This window comes from Ambystoma mexicanum, chromosome 1p (genome assembly GCF_040938575.1).
Source record: "Ambystoma mexicanum isolate Mex_15411 chromosome 1p, UKY_AmexF1_1, whole genome shotgun sequence".
Classification (NCBI taxonomy): domain Eukaryota; kingdom Metazoa; phylum Chordata; class Amphibia; order Caudata; family Ambystomatidae; genus Ambystoma; species Ambystoma mexicanum.
This window is the reverse complement of record NC_090921.1, coordinates 516,669,938-516,693,157: the sequence shown is the minus strand read 5'-3', so window position 1 is coordinate 516,693,157 and position 23,220 is coordinate 516,669,938. Positions and strand designations below refer to the sequence as shown.

At 46.7% G+C, this 23,220-nt stretch overlaps 1 protein-coding gene across 3 annotated transcripts in view; it reads right to left on the bottom strand.

Moving 5' to 3' along the window:
- The window catches only part of LOC138574155 (HAUS augmin-like complex subunit 8), a 414,120-nt gene that overhangs the window by 91,822 nt on the left and 299,078 nt on the right, over nt 1-23,220 (bottom strand). For 2 of the 3 annotated variants that reach the window (XM_069649390.1, XM_069649391.1), the window contains 2 exons: nt 12,672-12,746; nt 11,663-11,821 (listed from right to left, as the gene is read on the bottom strand). In XM_069649390.1, the coding sequence (XP_069505491.1) occupies nt 11,663-11,821; nt 12,672-12,746 (234 nt within the window). The remainder of the gene's footprint in view (nt 1-11,662; nt 11,822-12,671; nt 12,747-23,220) is intronic. The other variant, XM_069649392.1, reaches the window with a different exon arrangement.

Here is a 23,220-nt window from a genome sequence, read left to right as displayed (position 1 = left end):
CTTTTCCCACACAAACACTTTCGTACACTGTACAGACAACGGACTAACAGAGCCGTTTACCTGACATGTCTAAACATACGGGTCAGGCAGAGTCAGGCAATTGACAATCAGGCACACCCAACGGCCCTTTACCTTCCCCACAGATTTGAGTTTAAAGGAGGTGGTTAAAGACAGCCAACAGGCATCACCCATCCAGAATATCTACTAGCAATAGGAGTGCCATTTTAGATTGTTTAGAGGGCATGGAAGAACTGTACTAATGCAAAACAAAAGAGGTGATGACTGGAAGGTTTAAAATTAATCTTAAGCTCTGGCATTGCTCTGGGCAACCCTCAATACCACTGTTCTTCACCTGCCAAGCCATTACAACAGGAGACAAAGCATATGCAAATCAGGCTTGGTCCCATCCCAAAAGAGGCAGTCCAGCCCCAACTGCTTGGTCACATCCCATCTGCATGAGACCACTGCCCCTCTGGGGGTGGACCAAGACTGATTTGCATATGGTCTGTGGTCTCACAGGCTCATCAAGGAGTTCCTCAAAGGCCGCTTCAAGACTTTTCCACCAGTGAAGGCTCCTGCTCCAGCTTGGAAGCTCAACGTGGTTTTGACTAAGCTCATTTGAACCAATGCATTAAGCTCCTCTGAAGTTTCTCTTGTGGAAGACAGCTTTCCTAGAGGCCATCACCTTGGGCAGGTGGGTCAGGGAGGTCCAGGCCCACTCTTGCAAGCAGCCTTACTTGTCCTTCCAAGCTACGAGAGTGGTTCTGTGGACCCACCCCACCTTTATGCCAAAGGTTCCTTCTGAATTCCATCGCAACAAGCCTTTGGTTCTGCCAGTCTTCTTCCGAAACTCTTCTACGGCTGCTGAAAGGGCGTTGCATTCGCTGGACGTTGCTCGTGCCTCTAAGTTTTATGTGGCATGCACAAAGGATTTTCGGAAGACATCACCACTCTTTGTGAATTTTGGACCTGTGAATCACGGGAAGGCCCTGTCTAAGGCTTCCATATGCAGATGGCTGTCTGGCTGCATCATGCACGGTTATTGTCTGGCCAATGGACCGCTTCCAGACCGGCCGAGAGCCCATTCTACCAGAGCCATTGCAACAACGTTTCTCTCTTGAGTGCCCCTGTTCGACATCTGCAGGGCGGCGACGTGGAGGTCCACCCACACCTTCACCAGATTCTATTCCAGAAAGGTGTCCTGGGTCAGCCAGGCGGGGCTGCACAACCTGTCTGCTTGAATTGAGTCTGTTCCAGGGGGTAAGTGTATTGCTTCTGTGAGCCTGGACACCTCCTGCGGTTGTGCATATGTACTGCTGTGTAATCATATTCATGAGCATGTGAATCCCTGCCAGACCCCATGCTGGAGAAGGAACAAGTTACTTACCTGTGACTCCTATTCTCCGGCATGGGCCTGGGCATGGATTCACATGCATATCCTCCCTCTGCACCCTCTGTGGCTCGCCTTGGTCCATACTGCCACTTTACATGCTCTACCAAATCTGAAGATGGGCACTAGGGGTTAGGCTTAGGGAGACGACTGTCACTGGATGGGGGCAGTATGATCTAAAGGACATTGATTGGTCATAGAGAAGACAAACCATTTTCAGGATAAAGCGATTTTCTTTTTTACTGAGGATTCCCAGCCTGACAACAGGGAATATTCATAAGCATGTGTACCCATGTTAGAACCACCATGCTGGAGAACAGGAGTTAAAAGGTAAGTAACTTGTTCTTTATAATCACTGTTTCAAGGAACAATGAACAAAGCAAAACCAACACAGACCAGCTAAGACTTGAATTTAAATTCACAGAGACCTTCGAAGTCCTTCCCTATCTAGATATGAGAGTCAGATTGGAGGTCAAAACAGTTAAGGCACAAGCTGTAGAATGTCAAGAGGTCCAGAAGAATTGTAAGAGGAGTAGTTCGTTGTTGGGAAAATGGGTACAGGGACTTGGTAGAAGGCTCCCTGTAGGCACACAGGGGTTAGGCCTGGGTGAACGTTTATGGGAAAACTCCCAAACACACAATTCGGTACTCCAGCAGCACAGGAGCAACAAAGCAGCTTTATGTAAGTTCTACCAAGTGTCTCTCAGTGCTTTCAGCATGAAGTTGCAGAATGAAGAAGTTGCAGTATGAAGCTTCCACGATGCTGCAGCAGTAGACCCAGTCACCAGATTCTTGGTCTGGCAGACTGAAGAAGGGACTCTGGATAGATCTACACAGCAGCAGCCGAGAGCAGAGGGTTCAGACAAAGGATTCTTTGCGGTTCTGTGGTGTTGGGGCCCTTTTCAAAGCACCAGTGAAGAACGGTTACAGCCCGATCGAATCAGGTTTCTCTCTGGGCCCAGCCTTCGGACGAGGGGACTTCAAGGAGCAGAATCTTGCCTCTGGAGGTCTGGAAGGAGTCCACCAAAGTTTCGGGAGGATTCGTTCTTCGGAAAGCGATGCACTGCACACTTGCCACAGGTCCCAGATTATTGGCGGTTTGCAGACCGTGAAGGTTACAGCTCGACAGGGATGGCTTGAAATGCAGTTTGAATTCAGAATGGTTCGTCCCACCAGTCTAAAGGAGGAATTTGTCAGGATCGGAGCTTCCATGTTATTTGGAAAAGAGGATTGAAGCAGCAGCAGTCACTCAGATGGCTCTGGAGGTAGCTGCAGACATCCTTCTGCTCCTCCTCTTCGGAATGGATCTTCCAGTGGTAGACTCTGGCTTCAGCATCAAGACCCTTGCCTTTTATTCAGGAATATAGCCATTCAACATGCATACTGTCGGTCAAACTTGAGATGGGGGCTGTCCTTTCTACCAATACGAACTGTATCTACACTAGAGTTTCAGAGTCCTCCCAGTTTACTACCCTCACAGACACACTGGCGCCTTCGGGCGGGCTTCACAAAAGGATCCCGGCAGAGACGAAAAGACACACAAGGACCTCCCCCACTCAGCAAGGCAGAAGAAGGAACCAGAAACCATCAGGAGTTGGCAAAAAAAGAAGACAGGACCCATTTAGGATTAATGGAGTCCCATGTGAGCCTTACTGCAGCTGCAAATGCAGCCTGCGTTGCAAGTTTCACAAAATTGGTAGAAAAAGTATCCACTGCCACCAGCCAATCAGATGGAATTGTTACTGTAACTAAACAGTTACAGGAGAGTGGAAACAGGTACACAAAGTGTCTCCTCATCACTACGCAATATGTGGAGTGTGCTGGTTTCACAATAAAAGTGCAGGTAGGATAAAAAATACCCTCCTATCCTCGGGAACAGTAGGCTTCACAAGGAAATGAAATAAAACCAACAGAGGGAAGCTCAAGGAGCTTCCAGTAACTCTGCACATAAGGTGCTATGTACTACAATAGGAAATTACAGATGCCAGAGAAAAAGATGGAGGACAGTGACTCCATTCAAATAAACCCAAAAGGGGTGCAGAGTACAAAAATAAGAATGAGTGAGTGAGGAAAAAGATTCCCATTCACATGAGTCTCAGAAAAACCTAATAATCCAGAGAAAGTGCTGAGGGACTCACCTAACAGTTTACCTCAAAACACATACACCCAGATATGATAGAATAGCTGATTAAGGTATAGAAGTCACAGAGCAAATCCTGATAAGAGACAGGAGAGAAAGAATGCTGCAATTTCAGGTGAGCAGCAGGTAGATGCTAGGTTCCTTTGAGAGTTAGTGGGATTTCGGAGGCAGGTTAGTTCCACAAAGCAGCTCCAAAGGGAAATTCATGTCTCGGATACATTTTCAATGTGTCACATGAAGCCAAATTAGAACCATTTTTATTGTAAAAACTTGAAAGGCAAGGCATACACGACTCTGATTTCCTATTTGAAATGAGCTCATATTAACTGGTAGTACCTTAACAAGAGATTCAACATTTTAATTTTTAAAAAGAACACCAAGCTTTGAAAGGCAAATCATAAAAGATTCTGGTTTCCTATGTTTGAAATTAGCCCATTCTAGTTGGTAGTGTGGCGACAAAGAATGACGAGAATGACCAGGTGGTGGCATGAGGATTGCTATAAACATTTATTTTAACAGAAAATAAACCTATCTAATCTTAATTCTAATGGGGTTTCCCTACCTAAACTAAGGAATCTTAGGTGCTCGTCAGGAAGTCTTTAAAAGTCCAAATCAAAAGACACTGTCCCGTTCAAAAAGGCTCCTACGCTATCCATGTCACTACAACAAAGTTCTGATTCTACTCGTATCCAAGGAGAATGACTCCCTTCTCCTGGATGTAAAGAGTCCCAAAATGCCAAAAAAGTTCCATAAAGTTCTCGGCTTTTACCAACTCAAAGCAAACGAAACAGTTTAATAAGATCTTGTGGGGCTAGAAAAACGACTCCTTTCCCCTAGCTGGTTCCCCAATGTCACTTATAGCTCTTAGCAATACTTGCAATTCCTTTACGGGAGTTTTTACTGACTCTACTTTCTTTATCCTGCCCCCCACTGGTACAGTAAAGATGCTTCCCGTGTCCCTCTCGACTCTGCACCACCACACTCTTGTGGAACTGTGCAGGGAATTATGTTAAAAAGTGGTTCACTACCACATCTGCTTCTTTATAGCTTATCGCATTTTCCTGGCCCCCACTCCCAGACTTGTACCGCTTTCTGTTACCTTCCCCCGGGGAACTCTTAAGCGGTTTCACCAGGGGTCACGGGTTCACTCTCTCTACTCCAACTTCTACCAGGCTGTTTCTGGGGCTAGCTTCTCTCCATGGCCAGTTACTGCTGGCGGCCTTGCTCAGCGTAGTTGTCAGACCCCCTCAGTCCAGCCATGACAGGTCACACCACCACCAGTGGCTCTTGCACTCCCCACACATTTGCCTATGCGGCTCTGCTGTAGGCTATAGTAGGCAGTCTCGGCACGGTTGTTGAACCGCACAGTCCACCCACTACAGGTCGTGCCACCACCTTTCAGTCTTTCCAGGCTCACTACGCTGGTTGTCAAGCGACTCACAAGATGCTTCTCGGGCATTCCACTGCTTTTCTCTTCAGCTTTGGAGACATATTTCGCTGCAGCCTCCCAAAGCCCAAGTTCAGCCTTACGGGCTTCGAAGAGCCCCCCCGGTCGCCAGATTCTCCTTCTGGATGTACAACAGCTCTCAGCATACCACAAACACATGGATTGGTCAGAAGATGAAGAACACGGTCATCCTTTGCTGTTCAGTTTAAATACCAGGGCCGGACCCAGCGTAACATCAGTCCAATTGACAGCAGCTGTTCAAGTCTTCGAGCTGAAGGAGTATTTTATTTGTTAAGCAATTAACTTAGAAAATGATAAAGCGCTCATAACATAAGACCGATTAAGACCCCACTTGCCCCATTCATTCAAACAAGTTGTTGTGGGTGTTAGCGCATGGTAAAGAATGCTCTGAGAAGGGAGTGCATAGGATAATTGATCACTTACTTAATTTCTCGATTTTTGACAACTGGATTAGCAGAACTTGCATTTTCAACCTTGAGAAGAATTTCACAAACTGAAGTTCCCAGAAAAGCCAGATAATATGAAGTACGTTGGGGAAGCCCTTTGAAAATGTAAGAATTCTTTGTAGTCTTAAAACTGAAGGAGTCCCTTTCTTCAGAGCAATAGGTTCAATCATCACCAAAGTTAGAATACATGAATACAAGGAAAGGGATAAGATCGCAATTGGGTCTGTGGGGTGACATGTGGCAGCACTCATTGGAATCTTCTTTTCCAGCTCTTAAAATTGGGATCCTGACCTTGTGCATCACAATCATATATTTCCTCACTCAGTGTTTGCTACTGACACCGACAAAGTGAGACAGTTCTTGGGCATTACTCCAATGAGACGGTTAGGTAAAGTTGAGGGACAAAAGGGGATTCACTTCATTACTGCCTTTGCATTATGAAGCAGGTGGTTATTCTGGGCACCGTTCTTAAGACTTGGTTAAAACGTTCAGCTAATTTCCCCCAATCACCCATTTCAACACTCTCCCCTGCAGCAAGGGAAGCTGCACACCCATTCACGCCTAGATCTTATCTTCCTCAAGAACACCTCCCCCAGGTGCTGCCATCTTCAGCATGTGGGTTTTTAGAGCACCAGTACTATGTGAATCTTTCAGCTATGCCTTTCCCCACAGCAGTAAGGAACAAGTTACTTACAGTAATTCTTGTTCTCTAGCATGGCCCTTGCATGGATTCACATGATCATGAATATTTCCCATCGTCAGGGTGGGAATCCTCAGTAAAAAGAAAGCAGTTTAGCTTTAAACTTTAAACTGCTCGTCTCCTCTATAGCCTATCAGTGTCCTTTGGGTCATGCTGCCTTGAGCCAAAGACACTTGTCCTCCTAAACTCTACCTCTGGTGGCCATCTTCTGATTTGGTAGCGCACGTAAAGTGGCAGAATGAACCAGGGAAGGGAAGGAGGCAGGGTTTGCAAGTGAATCCATGCAAGACCCATGCTGGAGAACAAGAGTTACAGGTAAGTAACTTGTACCTTCTCCAGCATGAGGTCCTTCATGGATTCACATGCTTGTGAATACGATTATACAGCAGTACATATTTTACAACCACGGGACGTGGCAAGGCTCACAGAAGCAATACATTTACCCCTGGAACAGACTCACCTCAACAGGTTGTGTAGCACCGCTTGGCCGACTCCACCCTGGAATCTGTCAACACAGTAGAATTTCTTGAAGGTGTGGGTAGACCTCAACATAGCGGCCCTGCAGATGTCGAGCAGGGGAACACCAGAGAGAAACACTGCTGTTGCTGCAATGGGTCTGGTGGAGTGGGCTCTCGGCCGGCGTGTAAGCAGTCTGTTGGCCAGGCGATGCTAATGCATGATACAGATGGAGAGCCATCTGAAGTTGGAAGTCTTAGACAAGGCCTTCCTGTGTCCCACAGGTTCAAAATTGAAACAGTTGAGACGAGTTCCGAAAGTCTGTCGTGCGTGCCACATAGAACTTCAGAGCACAAGCAATGTCCAGCAAATGCAACGCCCTTTCAGCAGGCGAACAACAGTTCACGAACAAATCTCATAGAACCAAAGGCTCTTTGAGATGAAAGTCAGACGGAACCTTTGGCATGAAGGAACAATGAATTTGCAGAACGTGGAAGGACAAATACAGAGGTTTACGGGAGAGGGCCTGTCTCTCCCTGAACTGTCTGGCCGAGGTGATTGCCACCAGGAAGGCGGCCTTCGACGACAGAAGCTTCAATGCATTGGTTAAAACAGAGACTCCATGAGCTCAGACAGTACCACTTTCAGTTCCCAAGCTGGGGCAGGTGCTTTCACCGGTGGGAACGTCCTGAAGCGACCGTTTAGCAGCCCCTTAACAAGCCTGTGCGTCCACAAGGAGAGCTTGCCTGGAGCTTGTGTGTACAGGGATATAGGGCTAGGTGGACCTTGAAAGACGCATGGGCAAGACCAGTTTTGGCCAGAGAGAGCAGTTATGGGAGGAGCTCTGGGGCAGTGACACAGCAGCAAAATATTCTGTGCTCAGCGCCACACTGTGAAGCGCTTCCATTTCTTCCTGTAGCAAGTCAACGTAGAGGTAGCCCTGGCCTTGGCCAGGATCTTTTTGCATTCCAGCGAATAGTGTCAAAATTCCAATGCTGCAGGAGCCAGGCCGTGAGGCTCAGCGACGCCAGGTCGAGGTGCAGGATTGACCCTCCTTCTCTGGAGAGGTTGGGAAGCGGAGGCAGTTAGAAGGCCAGAACCAACGACAGATGGAGAAGGTCAGAGTACCAGATCGGCCTCGGCCACGTCAGTGCAATGAGGAACATTTTGCAGTGGCAACGTCTGAGTGTGTCGATCACACGCTGCAACAGCGTAATTGGAGGGAAGGCATAAAGGATGAGACCCTCCCAGGGGTACGAGAAGGCATCCCCAAGGCTCCTCGGCTGAGGATATCTACTGGCAAACCTTTGACACTTGGAGCTGGCAGCAGACGCGAAAAGGTCGCTCTGAGGAAGACCCACACCTGCTAAAGAGGCGCAACACTTGCGCTTGCAGAAGCTCCCATTTGTGGCAGCACTGCAGTTCCCGGCTGAGAGTCCTCGCAATGGTGTTCGACTCCTGCCAGATGAAACGGGACAGTAAACATGCGTTGGAGAATGGCACAGTGCCATAGAGACTGGGCTTCCAGGGGGAGAGCGGGTGAGCAGTACGTGTCCTCCATGTAGAGAGTTGCAAGAAAATCCCCTTCCTCCAGCTAGTTGAGCACGTGCTGCAACATGAACATTCTGAACTGTTAGGATTTGACAAACTTGTTGAGGCGTCGCAAGTCTAGAATTGCTCGCCACCCTCCTGACTTCTTCCTTACCAGAAAGTATCTGGAGTACACTCCAGAGCCCCGGAGGCGCAGAGGGGCTGATTCGATTGGCCCTTTGCGTAGTATGGCCTGAATCTCCTGGAGCAGCTGGGCCATATGTAGTTCTTGTCACGCGAAGTACGTCCAGCACCCATTTGTCTGTGGAGATCTTTCACCACCGATTGGCAAATTTTGATAGTCCCGTCTCGCACTGGTATGTGGAAGTGGGGGCCCGGGTTCTGACTCAGTTCAGACCTGTTTCAGCATCTGCATCCTGGATGGGGGAGGGGGTGGGGTGACGACACTGGGTGCCACTGCTGTAGGCCTGGGAGCGACCCCTATAAAGCTTCCTGGGAGGTGGAGCGAGAGGATTGACTATGGGGGGTGGTGCAACCCTTGGATGATCTGGAGACTCTCCAATTCGTGGAACGAAAGGACGGTCTTCTGTGCTGCAGACTCTACAGAGTGCGTCTCTGTGTCAGTCTTGATGACGGTTGTAGGTCAAAGGATCGAATCAACAGGATCTAAAAGGATCGAATCAAAAGGATCGAAATACAATAAGGTTGAATCAAAAGGACCGAAAACAAAAGGGTTGAATTTTTTTTTGGGGGGGGGACGGGGCGGGGAACACTTTTCTTCATATACGGAAACCCCAAAAAAAATATACATTAAAAAAAAAAAAATTCAACCCTTTTGTTTTCGGTCCTATTGATTTGACCCTATTGCATTCGATCCTTTTGTTTTCGGTCCTTTGACTGGACACCCTTGATGACTTGGAGAGTGTAATCGACTGCTTTTCAAAACAGGTTGCAACACTGACCGGCACATCTGAGCAGAAAATCTTGGCCTTCAGCCTAACTTGGCGGCAGAGAGCCACACCATTTCCCATCTGGCAGAAGCTGGAGTCTGCTATGTTGAGTGTGACAGGGATGGCGTGGCCGGAAGCCACTTCTCCTTCCTGGAATAAGGCCAAGGCTTTGGCCTTTTTGTCATCAGGGAGAAAGTCATGGATGGGCCCCAGCTTGTACCACGGCTCCCTGTCGCACCTTGACAGGATGGCTAGGGTGTTGGTGGCCCTGATGGTGGAGGCTGCTGTGGTGATGATGCACTTCCCCGCAGCATCAAGCTTTTTGCCTTCCTGGTCCGGAGGCACCAAGGACGACGAAGAGGGGTTGAAAGACCTCTTCCTGGCAGCGGCCTATACCACAGAGTCAGGTAAAGGATGAGACCTGAGGCACTTGGAGTCCGAATCTGGAACTCAATATTTTTCTCCAATTGGTCAGCTTAGCAGGCTTGGTATTCAGAGTTTTGACTGCCAAGCCATCTTCCCAAATGTCATCCAACAAAGGGACTGATACAATGGTCTTGTTAGCGGACTCCCACCGTTAAAAAACGAAGCCCCCCTTCTTCTCTTCTGGCACCAGGTTAAAGTGTTGGCAGCTTTCGAGATGGAGTGGAAAGAGCCAATTTTGTCTGGGGGAAGAGGCCCTGGCGGTCTCATCAACATCCGGGGGTTCCCCATCCGTGGGAATGTAATCATCAAACTCATATGTGCGAGTACCAGTGGTGTCTGTGCTAGCGTCTGTGTGAACTGGATCCTCAGCCATAGGGGGCAGAGCAGAGGAGTTACGGGTACCTTATTATTAGGCAATGACGCCTGATGCGGAGGACCCGGCACAGGAGCAGTGGGCAGCTCTGGCTCCTCTGTCACGGGGGCAGGGCCCCTAGCTCTGCCCGAGGGGTAACAGGTGCCTTATGAGGCAATGTCTGCTGATGTCCAGGCACAGGAGCAGTGGGCATCTGCTGCTGAATTTCTGCCACCAGGGTGCAGGGTGGTTAGGATGTCCAAGGACATGTCCCTCTGCGCAGGTGGTACAGCAGAAACAGGGCCAGAGCCCCATGGAAAGCTATGAGAAGGCCCACGGGTTGGTGAAGCTTCGTGAGGCATGAGCAGAAAGGGATTGCTTTCCCCATGGCCCTCTTCCTGATCTGGATAAAAATATTCAGGCAGGCCCTCTTCTAAACTGTGTAGATTGCTGCTGACTTTCTTGGGGATCCCATAAGAACTAGAGTAAAGACAGCAATGCCGGGGCTGGGCAGGAATTCCAGAGTTGGATGCATGTCTTTCACCAGATCAGAGCCCCACGGGAAAGAGGTTACGACAAAACCTACACAGCAGGAAAGGGGATGCCATCTACGAGATCGTTGTAGGTACCATTAACAGGGGTCTAGGAGGCAGACACACCCTGGTCATGGTGACCGTTGTAGAGGTAAAGGAGACTGTAATTGATAAACCTTTTGGAGCCGCGGCCGCTGAAGGAAGACTCGGTTTTGCTGACTTTGTAGACGGAGTCAAGATGCGCGCCGATGGGTCGGTGGTCGATGGGACAATGGTCTTGATGGATGAAGTTATCAATGAAGGTCTGCTCTTCGACGATCTGTGCTTGAACAACGAGGTCAGCAGGTTACGTGCTGGCGGAGGCAACCCACTAGCCGGCAGGCTAACCGTCGACGGAGTCGGTGACTGGCCCTTCCCAGAACTTGGTCCCGCAGCCACAGACCGTTGACGAAGAAGTTGGTGGAGCGTGGGATTTTGCCTTTTTTTGGATCTTCAGAGGAAGCAATCTCAAAGGACCTCAACCTCTTCTTACAAAAGGGAGTATGCTCAGTGGACCTGCCGGCCTTGGAAGAGGCATGACTACACCCGGAGGCCGCATCAGAGGCCTTCCCTTCCTCGAACCATGGTGGTCCTTCTGAGTCTTCGACAAAAAGGGTGACAGATTGAGCATCCGTTTGCATCGTGGTCAGGACAAAGACAATAAGTGCTCTTGCAGTGCCGATCCTCGAAGATACTCTTCAAGCCGTAGCTTTCACAGGACATGAAGAGGCTTTTCTTCGTGGCATTCGCCATAGTTGAGGTGTAGACCCCAAGCCTGGGCCTGGATCGCCACCACGGGCTGAAAATCTGACAGTGGATTTAAGATCTTTTCCGGCAACGGGTCCCTGCTGCTGGTAGTTGCTACATGATGGTTAACGATGAAGAGATGGAGAATGTCTTAAAAAAATAGCAAAAAAACCCTACGATTTTCACGGAGCGAAGCACAAGGACTTCCAACAGTAGAAACGTGCAGTAAAATCTGAAGATGCCACCATAGCGGGAGCTTAGGAGGACAAGTGTCATTGGCTGGGGGAAATAGGACCCAAAGGACACCGATAGGCTATAATGCAGATGAGCTTTAAGTTTAACACTAAAATGTTTTCGTTTTACAGAGGTTTCCCAGCCTGACAACAGGGAATATTCATGAGCATGTGAATCCATGCAAGACCCCATTGCTGGAGAAAGGGTTGTGCTTCTGCTTTTCACTTTACCTGGCTTGCAAGCACCTGTGCCAGCTGTTGATCCCTCTTCAGCAGAGAAAGCCTGTGTCTCTGCTCATGCACCTTCATCTGAAGCTTTGCCCTCTCTTCGCATACAAGCAGTAAGCTCCTCTCTGCCTTTTCTTCCAGCCGCCGAATGTCTTTCTGAATCTGTTCACAACAGCATCAGTTAGTAATTATTTAAACAAGAACTTCAAGTGTAAATTAAGAAAAAAAAATCCAACTGTAATTGGGCTTCCACTCCTGACCTGAATGAAGTTAAGGCATTCAAATTCAGTAACCTGTATATGCTTACTCTATTTACGGGTCATCAGGACAAACACACATACGCTTCACTCACTTTTAAGGAGAGGCCTCAGGTCCTCTCCAAGATGCCCACAACCTCCTAAGAAGGATACACCTTGAAAGGGACTTATTGCAGTAGGGTACACGGATTGCAATTGGCAGGGAAGTTAACGTTCATTGACAAGATTGCTACCAGCTACATCTGCAGGGTCTGGGCAGGCTCCATGAGCTACTTTCCTAACACCAAAGTATAACAGTTGCTTCAAAAATAAAAACTTTCAATCATACTAATCTGAATGGTTGTGTTCCCCAACACGTTTATAGATGTAGGTTTTCCTATGCAGCCAATGGAGGTCCACAAGCTTCCAATAGCTGTCAACGGACTAAGTTTTAGTTCGGTTTAGTGGCAGAATGGCTTTTTAGTGAGATAGGGAGAAGGCTCAAAATTGGAGACAGGAGAGAAAGATACAAGAACGACAAAAATCAACCTTCTATTCCTCACCACTTTACACAGAATAGGTGAAAAAGGCATGGTTTTGAATGATAACTCAAGAGTACATTGCCTTGTAGCTAAAGAGAAAAGCCTGAAGGAGTTTCTCTATTCCATGTGAGAACTCTGGCAACAAAAACTCAAACATTGGCAACTAGATGCGATATCATACATTTGGTCAAACTGCACTTTTTTTTATTAGTTTATGTACAACATTTCTGATACCTCAAGTCTCAGTACGGTGAGCAGACGTGTCTGTGTTTCTTTGATTTCAAGTACCTCTTCTGGAACAACCAGCACCTGTTCAAACAAACCAAAATAGCACATTAAAGCTTGGATTTCTTAAAGGGCACACATTCAAATCTGGACAACTAGCGAGATGCCACCTTGTCTCCAAGCTTTTCATCTCTTCTTTACAAAAAACCTAACTAACCATGGTGAAAAAGTGTGAAATTGTAAAACTAGTACAGCACACAAGGATGTTGCGTCAAATGAGCAAAATGTCTATCGATCAAATAGCTTCAGAATACTTTGCATATTCCAGTCTGGCGCTTAACATAGAAGATAGATAATGGGATTAGTAACCTATTGACATATTACCAAGGCTTCAATGTGATTTTCCTTTTATCAAAGGATCTACTGATGAAGAAAACACCAGAGGTGTGAGATATGTATGTGAGAGGAAAGGAGGAGACCAGATATTGGGCCTCATTCCGACTGTGCCGGTCCAGTAACAACAGTGCTGGTAAGCCTACCAGCACCGTTGTTACCGGACCTGCACAGTACGACTCTGCGGGTGGGTGCCGTTCCGCCTGCCAGAGTCAGTCCTATGGGACTCTATGGGAATGGGGATTAACATTTTACCAGCGCCTGACTTCCCAGACCGCCGGAGCTGTAATGCCCTGGTGTTTCCAGCAAGCCAGGTGCCAGTAGAATTTGCTAGTTCGGCGGCAACCTGCCGGTTTACCGGCACGGTTACCGCCGGACTTGTAATGATGCAAATTGTGTCTTAGCACAACACACAATCTGGTGTCTCTACAATGTTGAGCTCATGACACCACAAGAATCATACCTGCCCATTTAACTCACTAAAATCTGGCCAATACTCTCAACAAAGACAAAATGGACTAACATATGAATATATCTGTTCATTTATGCCACCTGCACTGCTCAGGTGATGTGCTTAGACAGGAGGCATGAGAAGCATCTCTTCTATAGTGCAGTTTGATGTGAATATTAATAAAGTTACTCACCGTAGTGACTACCTTACTCAAGTCCATAGTCCCCTTTCCTCCATACTTATAGGGAAATTCCATCCTGTGGGACGGGACCAGAGCACTTTTGTAGAAAGCATCACATTTTTCAAAAATGTGTCCTTCTCTTTTTACGCGGGGTACCGCACGTGGCCGTAACCCCGCCCTCCTTAGCTCCGCTGTTAGGAAAAATGTCATAATTGTATGTAATTTTCCCTCCATGTCTCAACCCCCAAACATTTTGCTGCTGTTTAGACACCATTGACTGACTTTGCCAGAGAAGCACAGCCTTCAGCTGCACTCCTCTGGGCTTTCGCTCACTTTTTATGGGGAAGCTGACATGCCCTTAAGACAGTCAGTACTGGGAGACTTTGTTTCCCTTAGTCCTTTCCTCACGTTGCAACTTTTGTGCAACATGTAACAAGTGTGCAAATGTATTTTACCATACAGAACACTTGGGTCTATAGTCCTTTCCAAAGGCCCTAGATACTCTCGCTGGACTTTTTATGAACTGAGGAGATGTGTCATGGACAGGACTGGTGGCAGATATTTTTTTGCATTATTTTTAACCCTTTCCTGCCGCGTTAACAGCGTTTGGCACGAATAGGTGGCCTGGCTCCCAAATGGCCATGTCACGAGGTTCTTTGTCCTGTCCTTTGGCCATCTTGCCCCTTGCTTAACCTTCCCCAGGTTGAGTCGACCCGGGTCAGTCCTTATTTGGTCATGCACTTTCCCGCGAATCCCAATGCTTTCGCAGGCTTCTGCATGCCTTGTGTATGTGCCTCCAGGATGGGGGCTGGAACGTCTGGTTTCAATACACATCCTTGGTGCCTTCGAGTCTGGAGTGCCATGAATGACTGGGACCACTGTGGTCCGTGATTGGTCCACGTATGGAGTGTGTGTTTGTGAGCAGATCTCCCATTGGGTCCTCTTTATTTTGGCGCGAAGGGAACTTTGGATAAGAGGAGGCCAAAAACACCCCTACCATGTCGATCACCTGAGTTCTCACTGAACAAAGGATAGGATTCAAGTATCCTGCAACTACAAAGCTGAGTCAAGGAACCGCTGGTGACCCGCTGGAAGGTTTGGCATCCTGAGCCCACTGTCGTCCCGTGGGACCCCTCTGCATCTGGTGGTCCTAGAAGGTCTGCGAAGACGCTTCGACCCATTGGAATAGTGGGACCAATTATTCTCAGCACCTTTGTCAAACCCTGCCAGTAAGCTTTCTTGGAAGTGTCCCTGGGCCAACCAGTGAACTGACCAGCTTACCCAGTTGTTTTGAAACTTGGTATACTGCTAGCTCTGTGTCCACAGCACCCTCACACCGAATTTCTTACACTTAGTGTTCCCAGGTCTGAAGTGAGACGAGTGCGCCAGGACCGGAGTGAACGCGGTTACTGTGTTGCCCTGCCGCGGCAACGTCCTTTGCAAGTCCGCTGCGTTTCTGACCCTCTCGCCCACGAAGCCTGCTGCAGTGAAACTGGGTCGATTTATCCACCCGGAGCGGAGAAATCACCACTGTCCTGTTTGGGAATCATCGCTGTATCTCAGGAACTAAAAGGTGCCGAGACGTCCTTTCTGCCGCACTCTAACCTGCAAGCGAAGTGGAATGACCTGCGAAGTTTGGGTCCACTTGCGTCGGGGACCGGTGAGTACTCAATACCCCAACCGGAGTCCCCTAGTGCAAGGGCCCATTTTTATGCAGGAGTGGCCCTGGAGGGACCCTCTCCTTTCCACTGCTATAGCGAAATAGAGACTCCATCCCGAACTCTCGAACTGCCGCTGCCTTCAAGTGGAGGTCCTTTATGAATAGTGGGAACTTGTTCTGCATCGCCTCACCCACCTTCCCGAGCTGCTAGAGACCCTTGAAGAGACCCTGTTCTGCCCATTGGAACAACCGCGTGCGTTTGCACTGCATGTACTATTGAGCACAAGGCTCCTCTCTTCTTATGGTTTGGACTGCCTCTTAGTTAGGTGTATTGTCGATGTCGAACTGGGCCTAAAGACTATCTGCACTGCCCGTTTCCTTCCCCTTTAGGTTGTTGAAATATTTTGTGTATTTAACCCTTTAGACCTCAATGGTCTTGTATATACATTGTATGGATTGTGATGTGTTGGTTTACTTAGTGTTACTGTGATTCTTTTGCTATGGTCTATGTTACAAAGGCCTTGTAATAAATGTGTCTATATTTTTGATGTAACACCTGTCTGGAGTAATTTGTAAATGTCCTTGCTTTGTGTGCTGTTTTGAGGTCCTTCAGTCACCCTCACCACTTCTGAGACTTAGTCTTGACCGCCTGCGATAGCTAATCTGATTGGTCTGGCTTGTCCAGAGGTTACCCTGTTCCAAGGAACTAGGCTGGCCTTTTGAACATCTGCCCCTCCAGGACAGAGCTTAGAAATACATCTTAACATCCGCCCAGCGCATCACCCATCAGTCTTTTTCTATCGCCAGGTCTGAGACCTTTAATTTTTTTATTTTTATTTGTTTTGGCTACACAGTAACCTTTACAAAATATAGAAATCTCATAATAAAAGATCATAACATTGCATCACATAAAATCCAATACGTAAAATATAACAAAACACATACTGTATACAGATAAACCAGAAAAAACAAGAGGGGTAATATTACATATCTGGTAACTTTTTTTCCTTTCCTTCATGAACTATCGTGTTGCATATCACCACGCATTTAACAACCAGAATTTCTACCCAGCATTCCTCCCTGCAGTTCACATTTAGTTTTTTTTTTAAAACGTAGCACCACCAATTGTAGTTTAACCCTGGAGCCATGCAACATATCTATCCAGAGCGCTTCAAGATTAACACACTCTGGGTTGGGCACATAATTAATAAAATAATCAATGCGTGCTTGTTTTAAGTCCTACACATTGAGTCAGCAGATGTTGCAAAGTTACTTCCCTGATGTCTAGGTTACAAAATCGACATTCAGCCGTAGGGGTAGACAAATATTGCCTTATACTCGTAATTTGGCCAGTTGCCCAAACATTAAAGCAAAAATCGCATGAATTCCTGTCTGAGCCCTTTACTGGGGAATTTTATGAGGTAAGGTTCTGTTGTACCCATTTTTTTTATTATTGCCGACCAGATGCACACACAATTTTTTGCTTTGAATTAAATTGACCGTCAAGTTCCAGTCTACATGTTGCAATAGTATCTTAACCTTCGTCGGGTTTCTGATAAGTAGTTCTTTCGAAACCCCTACTTCTGCCAGGATTTCCTGAACCTCCCTTTCCAATTCCCACAATACCACAGAAGAGTCTTTGCCAGCAACCAAGCACCGACCCAGGATTCCATACAGGCTGGAGTCCTTACCCACAAGCAGTTTTCTATAAAGCGATACTCTACGCCAGAAAATTATACTTGAGAGGGAATATAACCCAAGTTCGTAGCGTATTGCCGCAAGAGGGACACACTTCGGGGGCACCAGACCAAGGACCTTAACAAACGTGCCTCATATTTTGGAAATTCACTCCTGAAAAAAGACGGAACCAGTTCCATCCCATAGCAAAACTGTGCAATGGTCTTTCTACGGTACATTTTTAAACATGGTAACATCGAGAATTTCCCGTATTTGTTATCAATTTTGAGGAGTTGGGAAATCAGTGGAGTTATTTTTTTTTATCCAAGTAAGTGCACAGATTAACCCTGGTTGCAGTCTCAAAAATAGGATAGCCAAGGTAACGGAAAGCATGACATATGCAGAGTTTGGCCTGATCCAAGAACCACGCAAATTTAATAGCACTCTTCCTATAGCTTAATCGCATGATAAAAGTTTTTGAGCGATTAATAGCTAATGCATTTTCCACAGTGTATTTCTTAAATTAAGATAATACTCGTTGCAGGCCTAAGGGAGTTAAATCAAACAGTAGTACGTCGTCCGCATAGGCGGTCCACACAATCTTAGTGCCCTCCACTTTTGGGGTGGCAAAGGATGCCTCTTCCAAATGCAGACCAACATCTGACAAATACAAATTAAAGATAGTTGGCGCAAATATACACCCCTGTCTAAGACCGTTACTTGTGATGATTTCCTCTGAGAGAGTTCCCTCAGTATTAAGACGTACCCCGATTTTGGTTTCTACATGAAGATGGTATAAAATGGCTAAGAGCTGTGCAGGCATATCTAGGGCAAACAGTTTATGCCACAGTGTGGCTCTATCAACTAAATCAAAAGCGGAGCAAAGATCAATTGACGCCAAGTATATTGGTTGGCTACCTCTTTGCCTGGTCTGATGCTGCATAACAGTCAATAAAAGCCCTCCCGCATCAGTACCCACCGCTTTCCTAAAGCCAAATTGCTGGGGTGAAAGTACTGCCTCTTCATCCATCCAAACGTGGATGTGTTCCAGGACTAGGGGCGCAAAAATCTTAGAGTCAGCATCAAGCAGGGCAATAGGTCTGTAGCTAGATGGTAAAGACCTATCGCCCTTTTTATAGATTGGTACAACAAAAGACATGTGCCAAGTAGTTGGAAAAACCTTAGATAGAACAATGTCCTTAAACAGTATAAACAACATTTTGGCCCACAGATTCATATTGCCCTTAAAAACAACATTGGCAAGCATATTTGGCCCTGGAGCACGAGATGACGAGCATCTAGAAATACGTCTTTGTACATCCTGCAATGTAAAGGGGATGTTCCAGTGACATGTAAAAATATCGTCCGGAACCAGCCAATTTGTGGCCGGAGGACCATATAAGGAGCCGAAATGCCCTTCCCAAACAGCAGAGGAGATACATACTCCTTGTTCTCTTGCTCGCGTATCTCCTCTTCCGTTAACCAGGGACCAAAAATGTCTCGTGTTAGTTTTGGATAATGCCTCCAATATACTTTCAGCATCCTTCTGCACAATGTTTGCTTTCAATGTGCGTACTTTGGATCTCCATTTATTTTTTACTTTTCTGATCATATCTCCCAAAAGAGGAGCAAGCGGGAGTTTCACTAAGCTCAGAATCTCACGATTCCTCTCCCTTTTGAGTCGATGCAACATGGGGTCAAAAACATGTGCATGAGTGGTGCCTACTTTCTTGGGTCTCCCAATCCCTTTCGGGCCAAGGACAACCATTTTTGTCATAGTCCTGGAAAAAGACCTTGTTCACTTTCTCAGCATTATCCCCGTGCCAGTTAATTCTATTCCCAGCACAGTTGTGCTCCATCATCAGTGGATATACTTCAGTTGGCGCAGCTGAAGTTTGCACCTGGAAGGTCAATTTAAGGACTCTGTGATCACTCGCCAGTGAGGGAATGATTTTGAAATCAGATATGAAATTAAGTAAAAACATACTAACAAAGATAAAATCTATAGTGGAGAACTCGGATCCATTTGTCCAAGTATAACCAGCCACATCCTTATTCAGGTAATCATTTACACAAATTAGGCCCCAATTCTTCAGAAAAACATTCCACTGTTGGCTCTGTACTTGCTTTCTAGATGGACCAAGGTTCTTAGAGCATATACCCACTTCGGAAGTGAAATCACCCATGACCATGAGATTCAGAGTTTGACACAATGTTTGCCACTCCTGTAGAATATTGTCAACCAGGTTGATGAATTCCTTTAGGTCTAGCTCTAGACTCCAATAGACAATGACTATCAGCAAGTGTCCCAGGGGAACAGGAGGGAAGAAGTGTAACAACATAGCAATGCAACCCTTGTGAGGCGAGAAGAGCTTAAGGCACTTAAAGGGCATGGAATTGCTTACCGCAATAAGCAAGCCCCCCCGAGGGCCTTCCCCTTGATTTTTTAACTGCTGGTACTTGATGCAGGCTATACCCATCAAGCACCAGAGGAGAAAGTGCCCAAGTTTCCTGAAGACAGAAAATACTTGCCTCTGTAAAATAGCTCAAGCTATCAGACTCCATCCTTAGAACTTTATTTCCCCGAGATTCCAGTATTTTTATTTATTTATTTAAATTTTTGTAACGCGCCAACATGCCCGTAGGCCTCAAGGCGCACACAAAGACAAGACATAGTCAGACAAGCACAAGGGCAGTAGAGGAGGACAGAGTCAATGAGTTATTCCAGGTTGAAGAAGTGAGTTTTTATGGCGCATTTGAATACAGTATAGCTCTGGATCTGCCGTATCCGGGCTGGTAGTGTATTCCATAGAAGGGGGATATCACTGTAAATGGCGGCAAGGTCTATGGTTTCGCATTCAGAGCTTGGATCTTGGCTAATGATTCACTCAGCGTTTGAGCCAGCCATTTTAGGTCAGTTTCTGTGGTTTGATTTTGTGTAGTTGCCCCCTACGTCCCCTCTGAGTGGGAGTGTGAGGTGATGTCCACCGGATAACTTCCCTCTACCTCAACCCCTCGGCTAATCAATCTGTTATTGAATGGTTCTAAATCAGAGCCGAAGCAATGGATAGAATCAATTTCCGAGGCGACTAGTTCCATAATAGCCTGGGAAAAGAATACCAATCTTATACAGTCAAACCTCAGGGGGTGGATAAAATCGACCAATTTAATATCACCCGATGAAATCATGGAGAGCCTTGGGATTTCACTGAATAAGGTTAAGTGAGGTTGGACCACCCTGCGAGAACATAGAATAAAGCATGATGCTGGGGCAGTCATTAAAGGCGGGAGGTCTCCAGTCCATTCTATTAGGAAACCTGTTGTTTGTAGCTTGTTTAATGGACTTATGTGGACTGTGCTCCCCCCCTATCGGGTATTCAGAACTTGTTCTGTTCTCCCCTTCTTTCTGCAGATCATTACCAAATGCCCGTATATCAGCCATATGAGCCTTACTATTTTCCCCCTCAGAAGAATGCGCAGCTCGTACCAGGTTGACCCATTCTTTAGGTGGCTGGACATGCATATTTCTTTCAGAGCTGTATCTCGTTTCCTGCTGCTCACACATCTGATTTTGCTGTAATTCAGAGGATTCCTGGCAAGATTGAATTGCGTAGGCATGGAGAGAAGGCTGAGCATTAGCAGCATCCCCATGCCTTAAAGGGCTTCCAGAGCTATGTGTCAGGTTATTTATATCTCGGCCCAGCCCTATAACGGTTGCTGACTCAAATAGGCGTTTACCTTTTGTGTCACAATCGTGAATAGGTCCAAGTGCTTTGTTGTCCCTATTCACTCCTTCTATATTATCCTTTTTTCCAGTAGGTTGGTGCCTTACCTCCATCCAATTCTAGGTAGCTGGGCATGTTACACCTGGCCTACTAGAGTCTTCTAGCAAGTTCTTTAGGGCCTGTTTTACCAAGATTTTAATGTCCTCACTTGGAACCAGGACGGGTGCCAAATACTGTGACAGATGCCCCCGTCGTTCCTTCCCACCATATTTCCTGTAGTATAGGGATTCCCCTCCACTTGTTCCCACCCCTGTATTTGTAGAAGACCCCACTCCCCTTAGCACTCCTGTAGGTGCATCCCCAACCTTAACTTTCTCTTGAGGAACAGGGGATGGATTTCTCATTATGTGTTTTGAAGGAGTGATTTGTGGAGCTGGTAAAGTACTTTTGTTCTCCCCTCTGCTAGAAAAACAATTTTTAGTTTTTGGAGTAAAAAAGAGCTTAATGTCCGTCTTATCGTTTGGGACCGTTGTTTTTTTGTTACATTTTGTTTATGGCATTTTTTAGAGAGGACAACACGTCATTGTCGTTTTTTGTGCCCTGCGCAGTCTTTCTCCATGCTTGTTTCTCTTCAAGTATTTGTTCATTTTTATTTAATGCTTTCTTTTTTATTTGTTTGCGAGTCTGGGAGGTTCCCCTGTGGCTCATGGCGTCAATCAAAGTATCGGATGCTTCGCCATAGTCACCCTCGTCAAGTTCTAATGAACTTGAAGAACACTGGACTTGATTGGAAGGCGCTGCCTGGTTAGCTTTTTTTGGGGTGCCTAATTCTTTCAGTTCTAGGGCTTTATTGCTTTCGTCGAGTTGTGACGAGTCAATGCCACCTTCGACAGAAAGTTCACATATAACTTTCAGATTGGCGTTAGTATTGAAAATGTTTAGTGCAGGTAAGTTCTTACTTTTTTTTTTCAGGGTTTTTAACAGAACTGTGTGCCTAGCCGCCCTGCGTCTGATGCCCTGGCCGTCATTTTTTTCTCCCTTCGAGAGGGATGTAGGTTGTTGTTAATTGGACATTTTGTGGAGGAATCCCTATCCCTGGATCCCCCACCCTCACCGTCCGGGTCTCCTCCTTCCTCTAATGCCCTTGGGAGTGCAGATGGACTATCCGCTTCAGGGGCAGTCTGCAGGGCCTAAGAGGAGCTTTCACTGGTTGCCAGCTTCTCTTCAAATCTTGCAAGATTTGTGTGGACTAGTTCAATACGCTCCCTTAGACTTGTAATCTGGGCACCATTAGAGGCCACCAGAACTTTAAGTTAAGCCAGACAACTCAGGAAGATAGACAGCGTGTCCTTGTTCCCTTGAGTAAGGGCCTCTGCATAGGATTTGGAACAAGCCACAGTCTCACATTCTGTTTGCACTGTCTGATCATGGCAGAATATGCGCGTTTGAACTTTGCCATGCACCCCCCATCAGTGCACATCTCTCCATTGCCAAAAGATAGCCCTCTACTTTGCAGGTCTTTTCTGTATTAACCAGTAACAAGGTTCTGAGTTCCTGGATATCTAAGTGGGTCCGTTCGCAGCCCTTATCGAGAAGATTCAGAATCCTTGTTAATACTGGAAATGTGGCATATGATATATGATATGATGTCGAGGCTGTATCCTCAGGATTGATGCCATCAAATAGCGGACCTATAAGGGGATCGATTGTTCCAAATGACTGATTCGATATGGAGGACGTGTGGGAAGCAGGGCGAGAGGATTTTATCTGATTGGCCGCCCGGCTACCCTGCCCCACATTATCCCTGTTATGTGGCTCTTTTTCCTTAGCCCCAAAATTGGTGTCAAATATTCTTTTACCAGACATGGGAATAGGCAGGGGGAAAATAGAGCCTCCTCAATAGGCTCATGAAAATGTACATTATCAAAGCCCCCAGCTCTGGGCCTAATAGGTGTAGACGGCCCTTTCGACAGCCTGACCCTTCTGTCAAATTCTGTCCATACCAACGGAGCCAGCAGGGACGTGTTGGCCCCCATTTTTGGTTTCGCTCCCTCCTCCATTTGCCCCACTAAATATCTACCCGGATTCTCATGTACACTTAACAAGCTCTTCTGGGAGGGTACAGCGGGTAGGCCTGCGTTTAAATCCTTGTCCCCCAAAGTCCCTTCCACCTGAGATGACGAGGCATCACCCGTACAGTTCACCATACCATTTACAGGAGACAACTGTTCCTTTGATTCACTATAACCCTTTGGTAAATGTTTTGATGAAGGATCAAACTGCTGGCCTCCCGCTGACAGGTTATCCATATTGAACACAAAAACAGGTTTAGCGAAGGAGTATGTTTTTTTTGTTACTTGAATAGGTCTAACCGACTTTCCGTTGCGAAAGCGTGCAAACCATGCTCCAGCAAGTAAACAATAGAACTGTTCCTGCTCAATTGAGAGCAGTGACGGCACGATCCGCAGAGA